The sequence below is a fragment of the Macrosteles quadrilineatus genome, unplaced genomic scaffold (genome assembly GCF_028750875.1).
Source record: "Macrosteles quadrilineatus isolate MER2022 unplaced genomic scaffold, UCM_ALF_1.0 Scaffold_1__1_contigs__length_201487025, whole genome shotgun sequence".
NCBI lineage: Eukaryota > Metazoa > Arthropoda > Insecta > Hemiptera > Cicadellidae > Macrosteles > Macrosteles quadrilineatus.
In genome coordinates this window covers 64337713-64358867 of record NW_026542594.1, presented here as the reverse complement: position 1 = coordinate 64358867, position 21155 = coordinate 64337713, and the positions used below count along the sequence as shown (strand labels likewise).

At 35.1% G+C, this 21155-nt stretch overlaps 2 protein-coding genes across 7 annotated transcripts in view; one reads left to right on the top strand and one right to left on the bottom strand.

Moving 5' to 3' along the window:
• Positions 1–20401, bottom strand: part of LOC128983383 (putative serine protease K12H4.7) — a 49376-nt gene extending 28975 nt beyond the window's left edge. The window contains exons 1-3 of one of the 4 annotated variants that reach the window (XM_054402646.1): positions 20381–20401; positions 10115–10326; positions 8420–8601 (exon numbers count right to left, since the gene is read on the bottom strand). In XM_054402646.1, coding sequence (XP_054258621.1) covers positions 8420–8601; positions 10115–10321 — 389 coding nt within the window. In that variant the 5' untranslated portion in view covers positions 10322–10326; positions 20381–20401. The other 3 variants (XM_054402644.1, XM_054402647.1, XM_054402645.1) reach the window with 3 other exon arrangements.
• On the top strand, positions 2565–7261 carry LOC128983382 (uncharacterized protein K02A2.6-like). 3 transcript variants are annotated; one of them, XR_008489836.1, is made up of 3 exons: positions 2565–3499; positions 5508–6174; positions 6914–7261. XR_008489836.1 is itself a non-coding variant. In XM_054402643.1 (2 exons), exons 1-2 carry the CDS (start codon positions 2740–2742, stop codon positions 5531–5533), a joined length of 786 nt encoding a protein of 261 aa, XP_054258618.1. In that variant the 5' UTR covers positions 2565–2739; the 3' UTR covers positions 5534–7261. The 3 variants fall into 3 exon arrangements, 2 of the variants coding, with proteins under 2 accessions (XP_054258618.1, XP_054258617.1); XM_054402643.1 differs by having other exon boundaries at positions 5508–7261; XM_054402642.1 differs by having other exon boundaries at positions 2569–3499; positions 5508–7261.
• Positions 20402–21155: the final 754 nt, after the last annotated feature.

Sequence of the window (21155 nt, the reverse complement as noted above, 5' to 3'; positions counted from 1 at the left end):
CCGTAAGAATTTACTTTTTAAAGTCACCAAACGGCTTTTAGGAGATGGCTTCAGGATTTGTAGTCTACAGTAGCCCTATGTTTTGAAATTCATGAATGCAAGTTTGTCATAGTTTGATTTTTAAAACGTCTACTTGCTCATGACAAAGACAAATAACAGGTGAAATGGGAGGTTTTTGGACAGTTGGACACAGATATAGACATTATTAATGGCTTTAGAAAGTCAGTAAACAGCTTTTAGGAGGATATGGCCGTAGCCTACAATATGTTTTGAGATTTATGAATGCAATTGTCATAGTTAGTTTTAAAAATGTCTACTTATTCATGACAAATAAATGGGGAAATGGGAGGTTTTGCACACAGTTCTAGACGTTAAAACTGGCTGTAGAAAGTCACCCAACGGCTTTTAGGAGGATATGACCTTAGTCTACAGTGTGTTTTGAAATTCATGAATGCAATTGTCATAGTTTAATTTTTTAAATGTCTATATTTGCTCATGAGGAACAACAAGTGAAATGGAATTATGGACAATTGGGCACGGTTTAAGGTGTTAAAAACGGCTTTGAAAATTCCAAATTTTGCCGGGGGAGGACCCCCGTACCCCCCTGCTTCATTGGTGTACACCCCCAAACCCTTGACAAGGTCCTAGAACCGCCACTGGTTTGTGTGGTGTTGGTCGATTTTCAGGCATTTTGCAACAATGTTTATTAAAAATTATAACAAATAATCTACTTTTCAAAACAACTATACCTTGTTATATATTTTTATGCAGCTTAATACATATGCACATTATAATTCAGCATAAATAATTGGGTTTTCATAACTATTTTATGATAAAAAACAAAATACCCCCGCCACAGCAAACCTGCAGACTAAGCGAATTTCCATTTGCCTGATTGGATTTGAAACACTAAAATGTCTCCTTAAAAATATCACATTTATTCCCTATTTAAATAGCATTAGTTTAACGAGTATTTAGGTTTGCTGAATCAGGGAGGGTAAAAAGTGTTATTTTATAAAATTTTTATAGTTTAGTATGAATTAAATTTATTTTTCAAATTTGATCAAAATATGCTCTCATAAACAAGCAAACTACAACATCATTTCAAAAATAGTTGTTTAGCCTCCGGATTACTGTATTATACTTAAAATGGTTTACAATACCTGCATATAGTAATCCTTTGTTGCTGATTTAGGCAACTAGTTTCGGTTCTTGTTTTGAACCATCTTCAGGCCTCAAGGTGTCAAGTGATCACTTCATTCGAAGGTCGTTAACAGAGTTCAATAAATAAAACATATACAAAACACGATACACGTTTAGTAATGAAGTAATGAAGTACTAATGTTAAGTACTAATGAACTAAGTAGGGCCTACTAAGTACTAATGAAGTACTAATGTTGAAGTACTAATGAGTAATGAAGATGGTTCAAAACAAGAACCGAAACTAGTTGCCTAAATCAGCAACAAAGGATTACTATATGCAGGTATTGTAAACCATTTTTTTAAGTAAACTACAACCGTTTACAATTTTCTCCATAAGAATAACGTGGGAATTTTAAATTTACAATTTTTTTGAATTTTTTCTGTAGCCAATAGGCGCATAATAACGCTTCAATATACTAAATTAGGCTATTGGTTTTTTTAAGCTCTACAAAATGGTTTGGAAATAAGTTGCTAAATTTTACATTTTAAGGGTCAAAAATGGAATAAACCTATTTTTACCCCATAAAACCCCCCATAAACCCCTGTTCCCATAAATGAATTTGAACGGATGGTGTTTTTGGCCTCTAGGGACCTCAAAACGAAAAAGTAAATCGGTCCCGGGTCCAGGTCTTACCATGAGTACTACGGTTATAGCTTATTCCCTATATGGGAAATTCGCTAAAAGTACTTAGCCTAGAAAGATAAAATTTGCAAAATAATAATATGAAAAAATGTTCATGCCTCTATTTTATTTTCATGAGCAATTGTAACGTAATGAAAAATCTGAAATAGTAATTTATTTCTTAATAAATATTATGGCAAAAAAGTCAATTTGAACATTCAGCAAAATCATTCACTAGGCATATAACAAAGACTTTACTGCCATTACAGACAACCTTCAAAACATTACTGCAAACACATCAAACCAACAAGTTAGTCATCACTGATTATTTTGTACAACCATAGACTAACCAACCACAAGTAGAATTCTATCCCCACTGTAAATTTTGAAGCTCGTTTTCCATGGCTAGTTCATGTCCGGTGACATTGGGTGTTAGTGTCTACAAAATGTTGTTTCTATAATTTTAGGGTCGATTTAATGATTTGTGCTTTACTGTTTGGTTATATAACTAGGGGACGAGTTGTTGTTTATAATTAGATTGTTTTATTTGGCTAAATTACTAATTATTTAAATAAATAAAGGTTTTAAATTACTGAAATAACAAGAAACAAATTGTAAACAAAACATGACTGTTGATATATGTATATAGTGAAGTCCATGTTTAGAGGTATTACTCTTTGGTCTTTGTGTATTCTCTTTTAAGTGTACTTGATTTCCGATTCAGATTAAAAGATGTCGGCTCATTAACTGCAGCCTAAATGTAATTCTGTCGATGTTAATTACAATTTATAATAAATAGTATTGAAACTTCAATTGTGTTTTTATTTAAAACATGAAACATGGTGTCTTATAAGTGGGATACAAATAAATTCAAGTGCGTGAGTAATAAATTAACATAAAAATGTGTTATAACAATGAGTGAGTCGGAAGATGAAAACGTGCTTCAACAAACTGAACAAAGGACTGTGTCTAGAAAAACTGAAAATTTCACAATGGTTCCATGCAATCTTCAGAATTTTAATTTCGAGGGCAATTTAGCCGAAAATTGGAAGCACTGGTATCAGAAATTTGAGATTTATCTCTTGGCTTCTAACCTAAATTCTGAAAATGACGCTAGGAAGGTTGCTCTACTACTACATAATTTGGGTGACAAATGCATAGACATTTTCAATTCGTTCAACCTCTCATCCGAAGATGCAAAAAAGTACGACGTGGTGGTAAGTAAATTTGAAAACCATTTCTCGCCTAAGAAAAACCTCACGGTTCTGAGACATAAATTTCTAAATAGGAAACAGCTGCCATCTGAATCCATCGATAGTTTCTATACAGACTTAGTTAACTTGAGCCTCGCTTGTGAATTTGACTCTGTCCGCGAAAGTCTTGTTTGCGATGTCTTAATATCAGGGCTTAACTCTCAAAACCAGAATGTCAGGGAACGATTATTGAGAGAGCCGGAGATTAACTTGGAGAAGACTTTAGCAATCTGTAAAGCTGCTGAACTGTCTAAACAACACATCAGAGAACTTGAAGCAGAACATAATGTCTATACAGTAAACGTCCATAAGCAACGAGAGAGGGGTTACCAACAACCACAAACGTTCAGACAGAAACAGGTTCATCAGGACCAACGGAACAAATTTCATCCACCATCACAGCAGAAATCAACTGGGACAGGTAGGCCTAACAAAAGTACAAGTGCTAAGAAGTTTATTTCAAACTGCCGTAATTGTGGGAAAAATCACGGTATTAACAAGTGCTCTGCGTATGGCTTAGTGTGCTATAAGTGCGGTAAAAACAACCACTTTGCCAGTGTATGCAAATCAGCCAAAAAGGTTTGTGAAGTAGGCCTAAGTTTAGATTCTAATTCGAGAGATGTAGCTATAAGGCAAGGTAGGCAAGACAGTTCTTCTAAAAGTACTTGTGCACAAGAATATTTTTCAATTGATACGGTATCGCTCACATCTGAATGTATACCTAATTACGTGATTGACAAAAACTTTTTATTCAGTAATATATGTTCAGTTAATGATTCTGTTCCTAAAAATTACATGTGTAAATCCAGGGCTAATGAATGGCTAGAGAATTTGAACATTAGGGAACACACAATATCATTTAAAATAGATACAGGTGCTCAGACAAATATCATCCCAATTGATTTGTTTAATAGGCTAGGCCTATCAAAGGCATTAATACGCACCTCAAATATAAATCTTAGTACACTAACTGGTGAAAAAATACCGGTACTAGGTATTGTAGATTTAGATTGCTCTTTCAACAGGAAAATGTTCTGTATTACTTTTGTAATAGTTGATGTGAAATGTTCGCCAATTTTAGGCTTAAATTCTTGTCGCGTGTTAGGTCTTATAGCAGCCTACAACGGTCAGGTATTGTCTGATGTTAAGAACCAAAGTGTAAATAATATTGCTCTAGGTCAAAATATGCATAGGCCTAATGAAAGTGTACATTCTGTTAGTAGCATTTTGAATGAATACAGCTCACTTTTTGATGGTAGTATTGGTAACATTCCTACAACAGTTCATTTGTCATTAAGTGAAGATGCTAAGCCTATTATTGAACCATGTCGTAGAGTACCATTTGCTTTGTTAAATCCTTTGAAAAATGAACTTGAATTAATGGAAGCTAATGGAATTATTGTAAAAGAAAATGAACCTACAGAATGGGTTCACAGTTTAGTTTTGATAAACAAAAAAAATTCTGGACTAAAGGTAGTATTAGATCCAAGAAACCTGAATAAGTATATACAAAGAACACACTGTCAAATGCCAACTATAGATGAAGTGTCATCAAAGTTTAATAATTGTAAGATATTTTCAACTCTTGATGCAAGCAGTGCATTTTGGATGCTTAAGTTGGATAATATTAGTAGCAAGTTGTGTACGTTTAATACACCTTTTGGTAGATATAGATACCTTCGTTTGCCATATGGTATCTCAAGTGCACCGGATATATTTCATTCTACTGTATCTCAAATATTTGAAGGTATTGATGGTGTAGTCACCTACATAGATGACATTTGCATAGGTGCTCCTGATAAACAAACTCATGATTTAAGATTAAAGGAAGTATTAAAAAGAGCTAAGGATTTTAATATTAAGTTTAACTCTAGGAAATGTAAATTTGCTGAGAGTGAAGTTTTGTTTTTGGGTCATCGGTTTACTGAGTATGGTTTAACTCCGGATCCTTCTAAGCTTAAAGCTGTACAGGAGATGCCAATACCTAAAGATCGTAAAGACTTGGAAAGATTTTTAGGAGTTACCAATTACTTATCAAAGTTTATTCCAAATTATTCGACTGTAACATCTCCTTTGCGAGTTCTTTCACATAAAGATGTTTTATTTCAATGGAATGCCGAACAACAAAATGCATTTTTGACTTTAAAGTCTTTGTTAGTATCTCCTCCTGTTTTATCATATTATGACCCAAGTAAGCCAATAACATTGTCTGTAGATTGTTCCTCATCTGGTTTAGGTGCTGTATTGTTATGTGGTGATAATCCAATTGCGTATGCGTCTAGAGCGCTCACTAAGACTCAGTCAAATTATTGTCAGATAGAACGAGAAATGATAGCCATAGTTTTTGGTTGCACTAGATTTCACCAATTTATTTTCTCTAGGAAAGTAACTGTTGAAACTGATCACAAACCCTTAGAATGTTTGTTTAGGAAGCCCATTACTGCTGCTCCTTTAAGATTACAGCGAATGATGCTAAAAGTTCAACGCTATGACTTAATTGTTGTATACAAGCCAGGTAAATTGATGTATATAGCTGATACACTGTCACGTGCAGCACTTCCAGTTGAAGGTAAAGAAGATATTGATGTTTTAGATGAGGACATCATTTGTGAGGTAAATATGTTAAAATCTTATCTTCCCGTGTCTGAAAGTAAACTAAACCTGCTAAGAGAAAAAACCAGTTCAGATGAATGTCTAGGTATTTTAAAGATGTATATATCTAAAGGTTGGCCTCAAAAGCCTGAAGTCAGTAATATGGTTTTACCATTTTGGAGTATTAAACATGATCTTCATGTTGTAGATGATCTTGTTTTCAAAAATCAATCTATTGTTGTACCTAGTTCACTTCATAAAATGATGCTTGAAAGTTTGCATTGTGGCCATGTAGGAAAACAAACATGTGAGATTAGGGCACGGAATTTATTGTATTGGCCCACCTTACATAAGGACATTGAAAGTTTTGTAAATAAATGTAGTGTTTGTGCTAAGTTTAAGCCTATGAATGCAAAAGAACCGTTGTTGTTTCATGATGTACCAGATTTGCCTTGGCATAAAGTGTCAGGTGACATTTTTGAGTTTGATAACCAATATTTTCTTGTACTAATGGACTATTATTCTAAATATATTGAGTTAGTATCTTTGTCAGACATTACTTCAAAAACTGTAATCGAGAAATGCAAATCAATATTTGCTCGCCATGGAATTCCTGTTACTTTAGTAGTTGATTCAGGAAGTCAATTCACTTCTAACGCTTTTCACGAGTTTTCTGTGTTGTACGATTTTAAGCTAGTGATAGTTAGTCCAAAACACTCTCAATCTAATGGTCAAGCTGAGTCAGGTGTCAAAATAGCGAAAAACTTACTGAAGAAAACAAAAGAATCTAAGTCTGATGTGTATCTTGCATTGTTAAGTTATCGTAACACTAGTAAACAATATCAACCTTCACCAGCAGAGTTAATGTTTAGTAGAAAACTCAATGGCCTATTGCCACTGTCTAAAAGTAGTTTGCAGCCTAAAGTAACAAAACCTAACAAAATTTTGTCAGACAAGAGAAAAGATTGTATTAAAAAGTACTATGATAGAAATAGCAAAGAGTTACCCTCTTTAAATGTAGGAGACAAAGTGTATTTTAAGAAAACTGTTGATTCACCTTGGACAGCAGGAAAAGTTGTAGAAAAAAATAGAATCCCCAGATCCTATGTTTTGTCTGATGAGAAAGATAAAATGTTTGTAAGAAATAGGAAGATGATTAGGCCAGATTTGTCTAATGATACAGGTAATGAAACCATAATGCCTGAAACAAGTCCTAAGTCAGATTCACAAATCAGTTTGTCAGGTACTAATGGTAATAGCCTTATTTCTCCGCAAAGTAGTCCAGTGTTGTTTCAAAGACCAGTAGGCCTAACTCCTAGAATTTCATCAGAAGAACAAATTGTTAAAAGTTTCGATGGTTGTGTAAGCCGAAAGGGTAGATTGATAAGAAATCCAAAGCGGTTGTCTTATGATTAGGTTTTGGTGTATATTTTGTTAGACTTGAAAGGAAAATGTTAAAGTTGTATTTTGGAAAGTTAAAATTTTCAATTTTGTAAAAGAGAGGGGATGTTGATATATGTATATAGTGAAGTCCATGTTTAGAGGTATTACTCTTTGGTCTTTGTGTATTCTCTTTTAAGTGTACTTGATTTCCGATTCAGATTAAAAGATGTCGGCTCATTAACTGCAGCCTAAATGTAATTCTGTCGATGTTAATTACAATTTATAATAAATAGTATTGAAACTTCAATTGTGTTTTTATTTAAAACATGAAACAATGACCTCTACAGAGCAGCGGACAGAACTAACGATAAAATTGGCTTCAGCTGTTCCATAAGGATGAGAAATCTAAGTTTTATCTGTGGTGCAAATAAATACGTAGTCTAAACAGTTATAAATAATTTTTCAATAAAGAAAATATAGCAACAAATAACTTGTAAACAACAACATGCAACTTGGTAACCAAAAATTAATTTTTTTTCTCAAAACATCTGAGAACATACAAACAAAAGTAAGGTTATGAAATAAACACTCGGAGAAAGCCAGTTTTCCTGCTGTTTAAAGTGATTAAGTCGAACAAAAAGTTATACAAATCGGACTAAAATTTACTGAATTAAAAGACAATAATGCAACGTCTGCACTACCATTGGTGCATCGCTTGACACCCCAGCGAGTGTGTCATTACCATCGATGCATCTATGTTGTCACACTGGGAGGGTTGTGATTTTGACATGTAATAGTAAAATAAATGCATGTTTTTTTGAGTTATTTGAATTAGTGAACAAATTTACTGGTACCTCATGGCAGACACTTCCTCGGTGTTTGATGGGTGACCGTACCGGTGTTCACTTGTTGAGTTTATGTTCATATATGTTTTTTTGAAGTGGGTACAGTTTCTTAACTGGGTTACCCTAATATCGATTCAAACTATCGATTCGATTAGTAAACCTTCGTTTAGTTTTTCATTATCAGCAAGTTTTTTTAGTTAGGTTAAGGTTATAACAGTTTCATTCTATAATTAATATAAGTTAAAAATATCGATTATAATCGATATTTTTAATCTATAGTTTGAATTGATATTAGGGTATATCCCAATTAAGAAACTGTGGGCCTACTCGTTTTTTGTTAGGTACCGGTACTGAATAAGTAAGTAGGTAATAAAAATTGATAGGCTTAGGCCTATTCAATAAGTCTATGGGACAGTATATTGGTTGGACTGACACAATGCATCATTGCTTTCAACCATTTGACCAATTACAATTTCAAAATTGATGATGGTGTGTTTTGATAAATATTTTAATAATTTTACCTTGTAGGATGACTCTTGCCGTAGTAACGGTGCTCAACTTGGAACAAGAGGGCGTTGTATTTCTTTGCATAGTCCACCCAAGCACCCTGTATCATCCACAATGCATTGGTTTCTCCTTCCCCTCCAATCAACAGAAACACAGGACCTCCAGCTTCATAATGATCTGTCACCACTTGGTATCTCTGTAGAAATAATAATACATGTTATTAGGCTATTAGTGAGTTTTTTGTATAAATGGTTTAATTACAATAACAGTAAAACCTTAGTAAAACTCAATTGATCTTTAGTTTTTTGTTAGGATTATTTAAATACAAAAATGCCCAAAAAAAGTACTTAATTACTGGAGTGGCCACTGGTACTTTAACACATTGAGTGTGGTAAATATATCAATGGGTCCTTCCCCATGGCCTGAAATCTTGTTTTACATAAAATCTTATTTTTTGTAGCCAGAAGTGAGGATCCAGGTCGGAAATGGTGTTTTTAGCAGTTTTCCAAATAAAAATGGCTTCCAAAATCGCCGATCACTGGTAACCGGGCCGGCCCGGGCCCCTTTTTTTTCTAACAAAAAAAGAATTATTGTTCTATGATGCCTAAAGAAACAAGAGATAGAGCTTATTAACCCTTTCAGTGCTATGAAACGATAGCCTATATCGTTTTAAAATATCTCTAAGGGATATAGAGAGGAAGGTTATTTTAACAAAAAGTAGCAAAACGGCCATTGGTGACCTGCATGTTCATAGGACACACTAACAACCACTTAGCTTAAAGATTCGCCCAATCTGATGATTTCGAGGTGTATGTCTAAACCAAGGATTATGAACACCTCACTATGCCCTAGTAGTAGGCCTACATCGCTACAAACACACAGGTCACCAATTATTTGCCGCACAGGATGGGAATCGAATCCAAGCAGACGAATGCCACTGGCCAAGTGACACACGCCCTAGTCTTCTCGGATATCTGCTTGAAGACTGAGGAGTAAAAAACCGGTATTTAAGCTGACGCCAACGATTGCGAACAGATAACTTAGTGCTAAAAAAGGTTGTCCAATGCGTTACTAGGTAGTATGTAGCACTAGTTAGTCACAGACTATTGTAAATGATATTTATCAGCTGAAACACAACAGTGATCATAAATTGTGTTCCTGAGGCTTTGCTGCAAAACATTATTTTCCCCAAAATGGCTATATTACGATAACACCGTCCAACTAAATCAAAGTTAAATTCAATATTACATTGTAAACTATTAAGTTATGTCTTTTGATTTTATGACATTTTGGTTTCAAACAATGCTATCAGAACATTAAAATTTATAGGAAAACCAGGAAAATTACAACAAAAACTAAGTTTTATTTAATGTTTACTACAAATAATCTGAGTTATATATTGTCTTATTATTCAAAATTAGCCTAATTAATAAAATAGTGACAAGACAACAATACCTACAGTTAAAATTCAACAACAGGTAATGGAATTGAAAGGCAAACAAAAAAGTCTTACGAAATACGAATTATTGGCCTAGCACTGAAAGGGTTAATAAAAAAATTGCGCTTGACCAAAAAATTGCCTTGGCGGTTTTGATATGCAACCACTTAAAAATTGTGGCGGCAAAAGGGTTATTAACTTATTGTAGAGTAAAAACTGTAGGCCTAAACCTTTTATTCTTAAAAACTGTATAATGTTTAATAAAATTCACCTGTTTCCATGTTCTAGTATCGGTAGGTTCAAAATGATTAAGAAGTTGTGTGAACCAACTATCTGGAGGTATTTGACTGTTCGTAGTTGACAAAGGTGGAGCTCCCAACATTCCATGTTTATCTCTACGGCTTATCTTGACTGATCCATTGCATAACAACACTAGCGTGAAAAAAAACACCCAACAGCAGTAATGTTTTGCCAACATGTTTGCTGAAACAACAAACATTTAAAAAATGAAACAATTATTTATGACAAAGGCAAATGGGCAATTGGGCCAGTGAATAAGACCATCAAGAAAATAAATTTTGGCTGGATTGGCTATATACGCTAAGAATACCAAACTACATCATTAGTCACCAAGCCCTTGAGTGGAACCCTCAGGAGAATAGGAAAAGAGGAATTCTGAAGACAACCTGGAAGAGGTCGGTTGAATTTTCTCAAACTGTAACTTAAAAAGAGTGGCAGGCAGCCCTTATCTTGGCTGCACTTTACTTGACATCCTACACTCATTCAAATGAAAATATCAATCGATATATCGATTAATCGATTGCTTCATTCGATATATCGTTTGGTTAGTTAGGTAAGGTTAACCTAACCTAACTAACCAAACGATATATCGAATGAAAATATTGAATCGAAAAAACCAATCGAATGAGTGTAGGACGTCAAGTAAAGTGCAGCCCTTATCTTTAATAAGTGGGCCCCTAAAAATACAGTTTCTTAACTGTGCTATGCTAATATCGATTGAAACTATTGAATTGAAAATATTAATTAATAATCGATATTTTTAAATATATCTATTATAAAATTTAACTATCATAACCTAACCTAACCAACCAAACTTGCTGATGGTGAAAAAATCGCATGAAAGTTTACTAATCGAATCGACAGTTTCAATCGATATTAGCATAGCCCAGTTAAGAAACTGTACCCAAAGCCTACATTAACTTACACTAAATATAAGCTTTCTTACTCACCTTTAACTCAAAGATAGGCTTAAGTTAAGTTACTGAATGACTAAGTAACCAAATCACAACTAGGCAGGTGATAACTAATAACTTAACTTATTATTAATTATAGGAATTACTCATTTGGCAGATCCTAAATTGAGTTTAAATGGTCTAAGTAAGTACTTAACTTAATTTTACATAATTGTATGCTTCTATCTAGGCCTATGGTATGTGAATATCAACCAGCCTTTGGATTATAAGTTTCAGCAATTAATTACTTGACAAGATGAGACCTGGCTAGGGTAGACACCACATCAAATGACTATGTCTAAGTCTAATGACTATGTAGTGTTATTTACAGAATTGATTAATAAAACCGATGAATACAAAACCTACTCACCAAAGTAAATAATATCTTACAAGTATAATTAAGAACAAAAACAAAAAAAAAACTGTTAGACAAGTTTTAAACAACTGATAACAGTTATCAATTTGAACTTTGAAAGCCACAAGTTTGGGTTGACTTAAAACAAAAACAAACAGTGACACTTTGACTTGACTGACAGTCACAGAAAACATATGTTTTCTGTGCTGACAGTACAGTACCAAACCAATGTTTTAAAAAATCTTTTTCGCTCCCATGGTCGGAGTCACTCGGAGTTCGGAGTTGGACGGAGTCGGAGCGGACACAGCGGACAGCGGAGTGCAGTGGAGTGGCAGAGGAGTGCAGGCTAGCAAAGGCGGCCGTGGCTAGCGCAGGCAGCCACGGCCGCCTTTAACTCCCGCGGCCTTCGAAGTGGCAACGTCGCAAGTGGTGTTGTAACAGCTGATTTGTTTGGAAGCAGCTAATGGTATTTGTGTATTTCATTGAGATATAGATTTTAACTGGAGTCACTACTCTCTGGTTAAACATTAAAGAAAAACGTGCCACTGTTTTTGCTGGTTTGTTTTCGGCGTTTCGTGTTGTTAGGTTGGCCGTGTGATCGGTTGGTGGGATGCTGTCAAATTCAAATTCATTCTAACCTAACCATACTATTCATTTGAGTTAGGCCTATCCGTTATTTCAAGAACTTATATATAAAACTTGTTTAAGACATTGCACGTTAAAACCTGTGCATTTAAAGTTATTTTGCAACATTATAAATTGTTTTTGATAATAAATAAATAGGCTACTAACTTCTTTACCTCTTTTCAAGCTACGTGGTGAAATTAGGCTAGTCAAGTTTCCTGGTTTGGAGATATTGGTTTAGTCTTGGGTTTACTGTGGCAGGTTTACCTATGGCATTTGATAAAGAACGACCATCGGTTTATGATCTTGTTAAAACGGGTTGATCTTGCTCGTATAATAAATAATTAAACTTATATTGCAATCATAATATCATAATGTTGACATATTTTTGTTTGCTATCAACAAGACAATAGGATGACGCCATCTTGATTTTTCCTCTAATTTGACAAATCCCACCAACCGATTACCTGGCCAACCTAACAACACGAAGCTCTGAAACAAAAACATCAAAAACAGTGGTACGTTTTTAAAACACAGAGTGGTTACTCCAGTTATATTATTATAGCTCAGTGGTATATTTACGAAAGATTGTTTACTGGACTATGACAATATTTACTCCGCTTGAAATGTACAGATATAGATTTTTAATTCATTGTTTCGTTTTTCAATTCTGTATGTTTTATTTTCAATATTTTTATAAATTTATGTTCATAAATTTAAATTTAAATCAATAAAGTGCGAATTAATGAGCTGATATCACCTGTCTTCCATGTTATCTTATGGGACGTCTGTCACAAATCATTAATCAACACCACTTGCGACGTTGTCAATTGTACAAGGCCGCGGCCTGTAGTTAAAAGTGGCCGTGAGGCAGCGCAGGCAAACGGCAAACTTAGTCTACTCAGTGAGTCTACTACATTACATTGTTCAAAGACCACTATGCAAGCATGTTTCTTTAAAACCTTTTTTCTCAGCTCGTGTGCATCGCAGGGAAAATCTACGTTTACTGTTAAAATATTATATTACGTTACTAGTCCTGAAAATAAGTGTTTACCGGACAAGAGTGGTCGTTCCCGAGTGAGACGAAGTCGAGTACGGTTAACGCATTTTGGACGAGTTAGGCTATGTACGATAGTTTACGCCATACCACTAAATCTGTACATTTTATACATCCTTACATATAACCACCAACAAAAGGACTAAAAATCACTATCCAATAACCACTAAGAGAGGTTATGTTTTTGTTTGCCACCCAAATACAGTTTAATAATCTGATTGGTGTCCGGTAAAACTTATTACAGTGGTACAGTTTAGTATCACCATAGAAAAAACCATATAAAACTATGGTATCACGGCCGCCTTTCGAAGTATGCAATGAAACCCCATTTGATTAAGCTGGCGGCAAACAGCTTTTTTTGGACTAAATCCTTGCGTGGGAAGTTCGTCAAAATAGTGTAGTGTGGCATAAAGATATTTTTCTGTAGATGTGCGGAATCTCTTTAAAAATTAAAATAGGCTCAACTGCGAGTCACTATTCTCTGGTTAAACATTAGTGAACGTGCCACTGTTTTTACTGGTTTGTTTTCGCCTTTCGGTGTTTAGTGTTGTTAGGTTGGGCGTGTGATCGGTTGGTGGGATGCTGTCAAATTCCAATTCATTCTAACCTAACCACTATTTATTTTGGGGTATCCGTTGTTTCAAGGACTTGTTTCAATACCTTAAGGTATTGCACGTTAAAACCTGGTGTATTTTAAGTTATTTTGAAACATTATAAATTGTTTTTGACAGTAAATAAATACAGTACTAAGTTATTTGACCTCTTTTCAGTTTTCAAGCTATGGTAAAAATAGTCAAGTTTTCTGGTTTAGAGATATTAATTGGTTCGAAGTGACTATTCGCACGTCAAAATGACAAAATGACATCACAACCCGTTCCCGTTGCAGTTCCAGTATTACAAAATAATGCAAAGGGAACAGTTACTTTTTTCTAGAAAGAAGCCATCTTGAAACCCATGTAGCACAGATGGTTGGGCCAACGTTGGCCAACTGTGGGACAGTTGGTCGATGGTTGGTTGGAGCTTCCACAACCAACCAACCGTTGTCCAACTGTATATCTCGTAGTTGGGCCAACCAATATTACAACTGTGGACCAACATCGGTTCATTGTTAATGAAATACATTAATATGCATTGTTGGGTATCATACATCAAGCCAACCGTTGTCCAACCGTTTTTCACTCCGTTGGACCAACAAAAGATACTTTTGTTGGACCAACGATGGTCCATAGTTGAGTTTACACGACTTTCATTCTCTGGGTCTAGCTTTCACAACATATAATTATAATAAAATATCTGGTTTTACAATACCTTTATCAGTTCCAAAAGTTTCCAAAAGTTTTTGGAACTGATAAAGGTATTGTAAAACCAGATATTTTATATATTACAGTTCCGGGGCTACAACAATGAATTTTAATAATTATAATAATGCAAATATTTTTTAAATTAATATTCTTTAACTTATTTGCAACAATTTAAGGGGAAAGAGTAATTAATCATATAACAGTCAATTATAATAGCATTAATAATCTAACGGTAATTAATTAATCTATATTCAAATACCAGTATCCTCTCTAACTCAAAAAAAAAAAACTACTTATGATGCCTTAACAGATTAACAGAATCATATTATACTGTGTAGTATCAAAAATGTTTGAAGTATTGCGACCATTGCAACTGTCGGCTACTCTTTCACCACTTGAAAACTCTCTGTATCAACAATCGCAGATAGCTCAGTGGTAAGGTAAGAGGCTCATAAGTCGAAGGACCCGGATTCGAGACCCGTCTGGGCCAAAAAATTTTGTTCCAGCTTTTTTTCAAAATTTGTTTTTATGAACTATTTAATCAATTTACTCAACTAATAATTATGCTTTTCGTACTAAATCTTTATTATTTTGTGTGAAATAATTTTGGTTGGGCCATTGTTGGACAAAGGTTGGCTGGAAAACAGTTTAAAGAGGTGACATTTCTACCGTTGGCCAACTGTGTGGCTCCACAATTTACCAACGTTGGCCCAACCATCTGTGCTACATGGGAATACTTACTCACTCAAAATTTGCTATTTTGAAATGTTAAAAGAACTTATTTTTAAAAAAGAAAAAAGACCAGCATATTCAGTTAAGGCATAGACAAATATAATAAACTGACAACGAATGGTTCCAGTGCCTACCGCTAGGAGTGTTAATACTGTTCAATGAAATGGCGCGACCATACAAAGTAGGTATTTTAAGCCAAAAATGAATGGAAATGAGTGTAGGATGAGTGGCGCGATCTTGTACTTTTGTTAGTGACTAAGGCCGACATTCCTTAACACAGCTGTTAATTAATAGCCCATACAGCTAAATGGGACGCTTAAATGGGATGCTTAATGGCAACTGGACCTACAGTTTATAGTGGAATCCGAACCACATTTTTGCCTTGGTATATAAGAATTGGTCTAATTATCAAGATAGTACTGCGGATAGTCGTAGTACTCACTCGCGCGGACGTTAAATCCACACTAGGGAGTATCACTTCCACAGTGCATGCCTATAAATATCCACAATTCGTGACCTCCTAGTAGCTGGATTACAGGACGACGCCACCCGTCCCAGTCGTGTAGTTACGGCGCACACCGCGGCAGAGTGCAGACGAGGAGCGCAAGAGCCGTATGCTACTAGCAGCCATAGCAGCACTGTGCACCGTAACCACACAGCACTCCTAGCGGTTGGTGCCGGAACCTATGCTAACCGCAGCACTGCTGTCGGTCTAAATTTATTCTATTTGTCTATGGTTAAGAAATAAGAATTGAACGTTCTAGAACAGTCAATGGATCGCGAAAGCCATTTCTGCTCTCAAGCCGCGTTTACACCGGAGTTACCAACAAATGTTACTAACATTTTTGTTAGCAACACAAGTTGATAACAAAAGTTATCAAAAAAAATGTTATTAACATTCCGTTTGGAGACTTTAAAATGTTACCAACTTGCCATTCCCGCCAACGCCGCGCCGCACCGGTCCGCCCAGTCCTCATTGCCTCTCAGGATGTCTAGTGTAGAGGAGGTGGTTCTTGCTGCTGCTGCATGTGTCATTTTAGCGAAACAGAGAAAGCCTAGGAGGTTTTGGGTGAAACCTTCTTTGAAGGCCAGAGATAAGTATAGTGGTAGTGATATGCTAAGAGACCTACAAGAAGATGACATCGATCCTTTGTGTGGTGAGCTACGATGTGATGGCAGTTTCAAAAACTTTTTACGAATGTCAAGTAGTGATTTTGAATACTTGTTATTAATGTTGGGACCAAAGATCGTTAAGCAAGACACCAACTATAGGAAAGCTATTCCTGTGAAGGAAAAACTTGCTTTGACATTGCGGTTTCTAGCGACCGGTGACTCTTACACAAGTTTAAGTTACTTGTTTAAGATTTCTAAGGCAACAATTTCATTGTTCGTCCCAGAAGTGTGTGCTGCTGTGATTGATTTGCTGGGAGAATCAAACGCAAACCACTTGCTTTTAACAGAATCTGCTCCGGACCCACTTTTCAACTTTTTACATTCCCTTTGGAATTGTCCAATTAGTTTTTTCATTTTGGCTTGGACCTCGGCCTTTGATAATTTCATTGCCAATGAAATTTCTGTCCACGCTTTGTTTTTCTCGTTCCGGTCTTTGAACTCCGCACACGTTTGGTCCCACAAGACGTAGTACTCGCGATATAGGTCTATTAGTTTTATCACCGCCTCCTTACCCCACTCTACTTCACTCAACACCTCCTCCATTGCTGAACACAGTGCACAAAAATACTAGGAATTTAGGTAAACACCCTCACAACTCGCCTAGCTCGTCTGAACTGACGACAGGACCTGTGAGGCGGCGCAGGGGAGGGGGTAAATGTTGCTAACATCCAAAGCGCTCGGTAACATTTGTTGCTAACAAATGTTATTAACATTTGAAAACATCAAAGGATGTTACCAGATTTTACCGACACTCGGTGGGTAACAAAATTTCTGTTGCTAACACGGTATTTTTGTTGATAACATGAAATGTTACCAACAAATTTAGAGGTGTTTTCTTAAATGTTATTAACAAATGTTAGCAACACGTGTTGCTAACTCCGGTGTAAACGCGGCTTCAGAAGGAATTTTTGAAATGTTACAAAAAGTTTGGTTAGGTTGAACAGTTTCATTTCAGAATTCTGCAATCAAACGGAATTTTGAAATTTTACAGTTTTGTTAGATTAGGTTAGTTTAGAACAGTATCATTTCACAATTTAATATAAGTTGCGGGCAGTTATCCTGAAGTTGATTCCATCCATTTCAGCTAATGAGGTTTAGAGTTACTACCGAACCTAATACTAGGCTTTCTTTGTGCACAACCTGTTCCCAAACAGTTATAAAAGTAACTGGATTAGGAACGTAATGTGGCGCCTTTTGGATTGGAATAGACGAGCTTGGTAGCGGCACACGTCTGACGTGGGAATAGCCTCTGCCATATTGGTTTAGTCTTAGGGTTAGCCCTATGGCATTTGATAAAAAAACTACCATCGGTTTATGATCTTGTTAAAATGGGTTTCTCGTAAAATAAACAAATAAACTTATATTGCAATCATAATGTTAACAATTTTTTTTTACTATCAACAAAACAACAGGATGACGCCATCTTGATCTTGCCTCTAATTTGACAAGTCCCACCAACCGATCACACGGCCTGACGGCCAACGTAACAACACGAAACTCTGAAACAAAACCAGCAAAAACAGTGCTAAGTTTTTTAAACACAGAGTGGTTACTCCAGGCATTTTAGCGAATTTCCCCTATAGGGAATAAGCTATTGCCGTAGTATTCATGGTGAGACCTGGACCTGGACCAAGGACCGATTTACTTTTTCGTTTTGAGGTCCCTAGAGGCCAAAAACACCATCCGTTCAAATTCATATATATATGTGTGTGTGTGTGTGTGTGTGTGTGTCCGTTAGCGCGATAACTCGAGCAAAAATTATCCGATTTTGATGAAATTTGGTACAAACGTGTAAACCTACATTTATTTGAACGAGTTCGCGAACCAGCATGATCGGACTATGGGAACGGGGGTTTATGGGGGGTTTTATGGGGTAAAAATAGGTTTTTCCCATTTTTGACCCTAAAAAATTATAATTTAGCAATTCTTATTGTAACCATTTTGTAGAGCTTAAAAAAACAAATAATTTAGTATATTGAAGCGTTACCATGCGCCTAATGGTTAAGGAGAAATGTCCAAAAATCTGTAATTTTAAAATTCCCATGTTATTCTTATGGAGAATAAGTAAACTGTTGTAGTTTGCTTGTTTATGAACATATTTTGATCAAATTTGGAAAATGTATTCATTTCATACTAAACTATTAACATTTTACAAAAAAACACCTTTTTACCCTCCCTGTTGCAGCAAACCTAAGTACTCGTTAAACTAATTCTATTTAAATACCTAAGGAATAAATGTGATATTTTTAAGGAGGCATTTTAGTGTAAATCCAATCAGGCTAAAGAAATTCGCTTAGTCTGCAGGTTTGCTGCGGCGGGGGTCTTATTATTATAGCTCAGTGGTGTTAACCCATTGAGATAAATTATTAGGCAGAGGCTATTCGCACGTCAGATGTGCGCTGCTACCGCACACGTCTGGTCCAAGGCACCACTCAATGCTAATGGAATTCACTGATGAATCTACGGTTAGAAATAAGCTAAAGTGTTTTCATAAAAATGGCAAAATAGTTAGTAATGCCCCCGCCGCAGCAAACCTGCAGACTAAGCGAATTTCAACTTGTCTGATTACATTTTTACTAAAATATTTCCTTAAATAAGACATTTGTATTCCAAATTTAAATAAAATTAGATTTAACGTGTGCTTATAGGTTTGCTGCTTCGGGGAAGGTAAAAAGTGTTTTTCACCATACGTCAATAGTATAGGATGAAATAAATAAGTTTGCCAAATTTTATCAATATATATCCATAAACAAATAAACTACAACAGTTTTAACTCTTCCTTAAGAATAACATGGGAATTTTAAATTACACTATTTTTGAATGTTCTCCGTGGCCGTTAGGCATACAACAGCGCTTTAATATATGCCTACTAAATTATTTCTTTTTTTAAGCTCTACAAAACGGTGTAGAAAGAAATTGCAAATTTTTGTTGTTTTTGGGGTCAAAAATGGGAAATCCCCATTTTCACCCCATAAACCCCTTTTCCCATTGTCCGATTCTGCTGGTTCGCGAACTCGTTCGAATAAACGTAGGTTTACATGTTTGTACCAAATTTCATCAAAATCGGATCATTTTTGCTCGAGATCTCGCTTACGGACATAATATCTATGTATATGAATCTGAACGGATGGTGTTTTTGTCCTCTAGGGACCTCAAAACGAAAAAATAAATCGGTCCCGGGTCCAGGTCTTACCATGAGTACTACGGTAATAGCTTATTCCCTATATGGGAAATTCGCTAAAAAGTGCAAATAAACACTCCGAATATTCTAAGATGTGGTTTTCTGCTGTTTATGTAGTTTCAATGTATATGTAAATCAAACTAACATGTTAAAATATTATAACTATTAATTGATCACTTGGGTTAACCTATAAAACATATACCTTATTTGATTTCTGTGTAAATCATCCCCATTTTCTATTTTGCAACGTTTAATAACATTTCTTTTCAGTGGACGTTCCCTCTTCATTTAAATAAAAATCGAAATGTGAATAGTCAATAGTCCTTGGTAAGGTAGCTATATATTTTTGTAAAATTTAAGCCCAGTCAGTTTAGTAGTTTATACGCCCATTAGTAACAAACATGCAGACAGACACCACTAGATTTTTATATAATAGTTTAGATTTTACTTTTCAGTTATTCAATAAATATGTTAAAGTTACATGTTTTCAGTGGCTCAGTGCGTTCATTTAATTGATAAAATATATTCAGTACCAGACCACCACTTAGAGTAACAATCGGTATTAACATTTGACTAAAAACACACTTTATCTCCACCCTGTAGCGGTAAACCTATAAGTTATTAGTACAAGCAAACGTATAAGTACTCGTTAAACCTAATGAATAAATTAAGATAATAAATCTGACATGTCTAAGGAAATATTAAAGTGAAAATCCAACCAGACAAACGGAAACTCGTTTAGTATGCAAGTTTGCTGTGGCAGGGGTATTGAATTTTACACTAGAACAAGTCGTTTGAGCAAATTAGAAATTAAAAAAGCGGCCATGGTATGTACATAGTATCATTTACATAGTTACCTACTGTTAGTTACTATGAACGTTTCAGGACAAGGTTCTCTGAGCTTCTGAAAAAACTAACTTCTTCAACAGTAGCACCTTCTTCGATTGTAAGTGAACTTCTCTAGAACAATAAGCTACTCCTAGGTATTTAAAGTAGTCGTTAAGCACACGCGCTACGCCTTCCTTAGAAAAATGTTTTACTAACTTTTAAGATAACCGGTTTGAGATAAGTCACAGTAAGTTGATTGGAGCCTATTTTATCTTCCGACTGAAATAAAATTCTTTAGATAAACAAATAACCCGGGTGCGTATTTGAACCCAAATATGGATAGTTCATGATGATTCAGGCCAAACTAAACATGTACGAGAAATTGGAAGAAGAAATAATTTCCTACAAGCTGTTAGTTAAACCATAGATAAAACATACTCCTGTTTTATCTATGGTTAAACCAAATTACATTGAAACAAAAAGAAAATAATAGCTGCGGCTGCTAGACTTTTAAAATCTAAAACAAAAAAAAAAACTAGAACCCCAAACTAAAATTATGACTTTGACATTACCTTCCTTTGAAAATAATTATCTTTCTTTAAACACAATTTAAATTTGTCAAGTGATAGTTTTAGAATCCTTTAATAAAAAAAACCTCGTCTTATGTTTTAATACTTTAATACTATTCATTGAAATGGCAACCAAATAATGATGTAAGAATAACTTTGTTAAAAAAATATCGTATGGTTTTGCGTAATGGAAATAATTGTGGCAGAAACGTTGCCTTCATATGTTTAAAAGTCACATA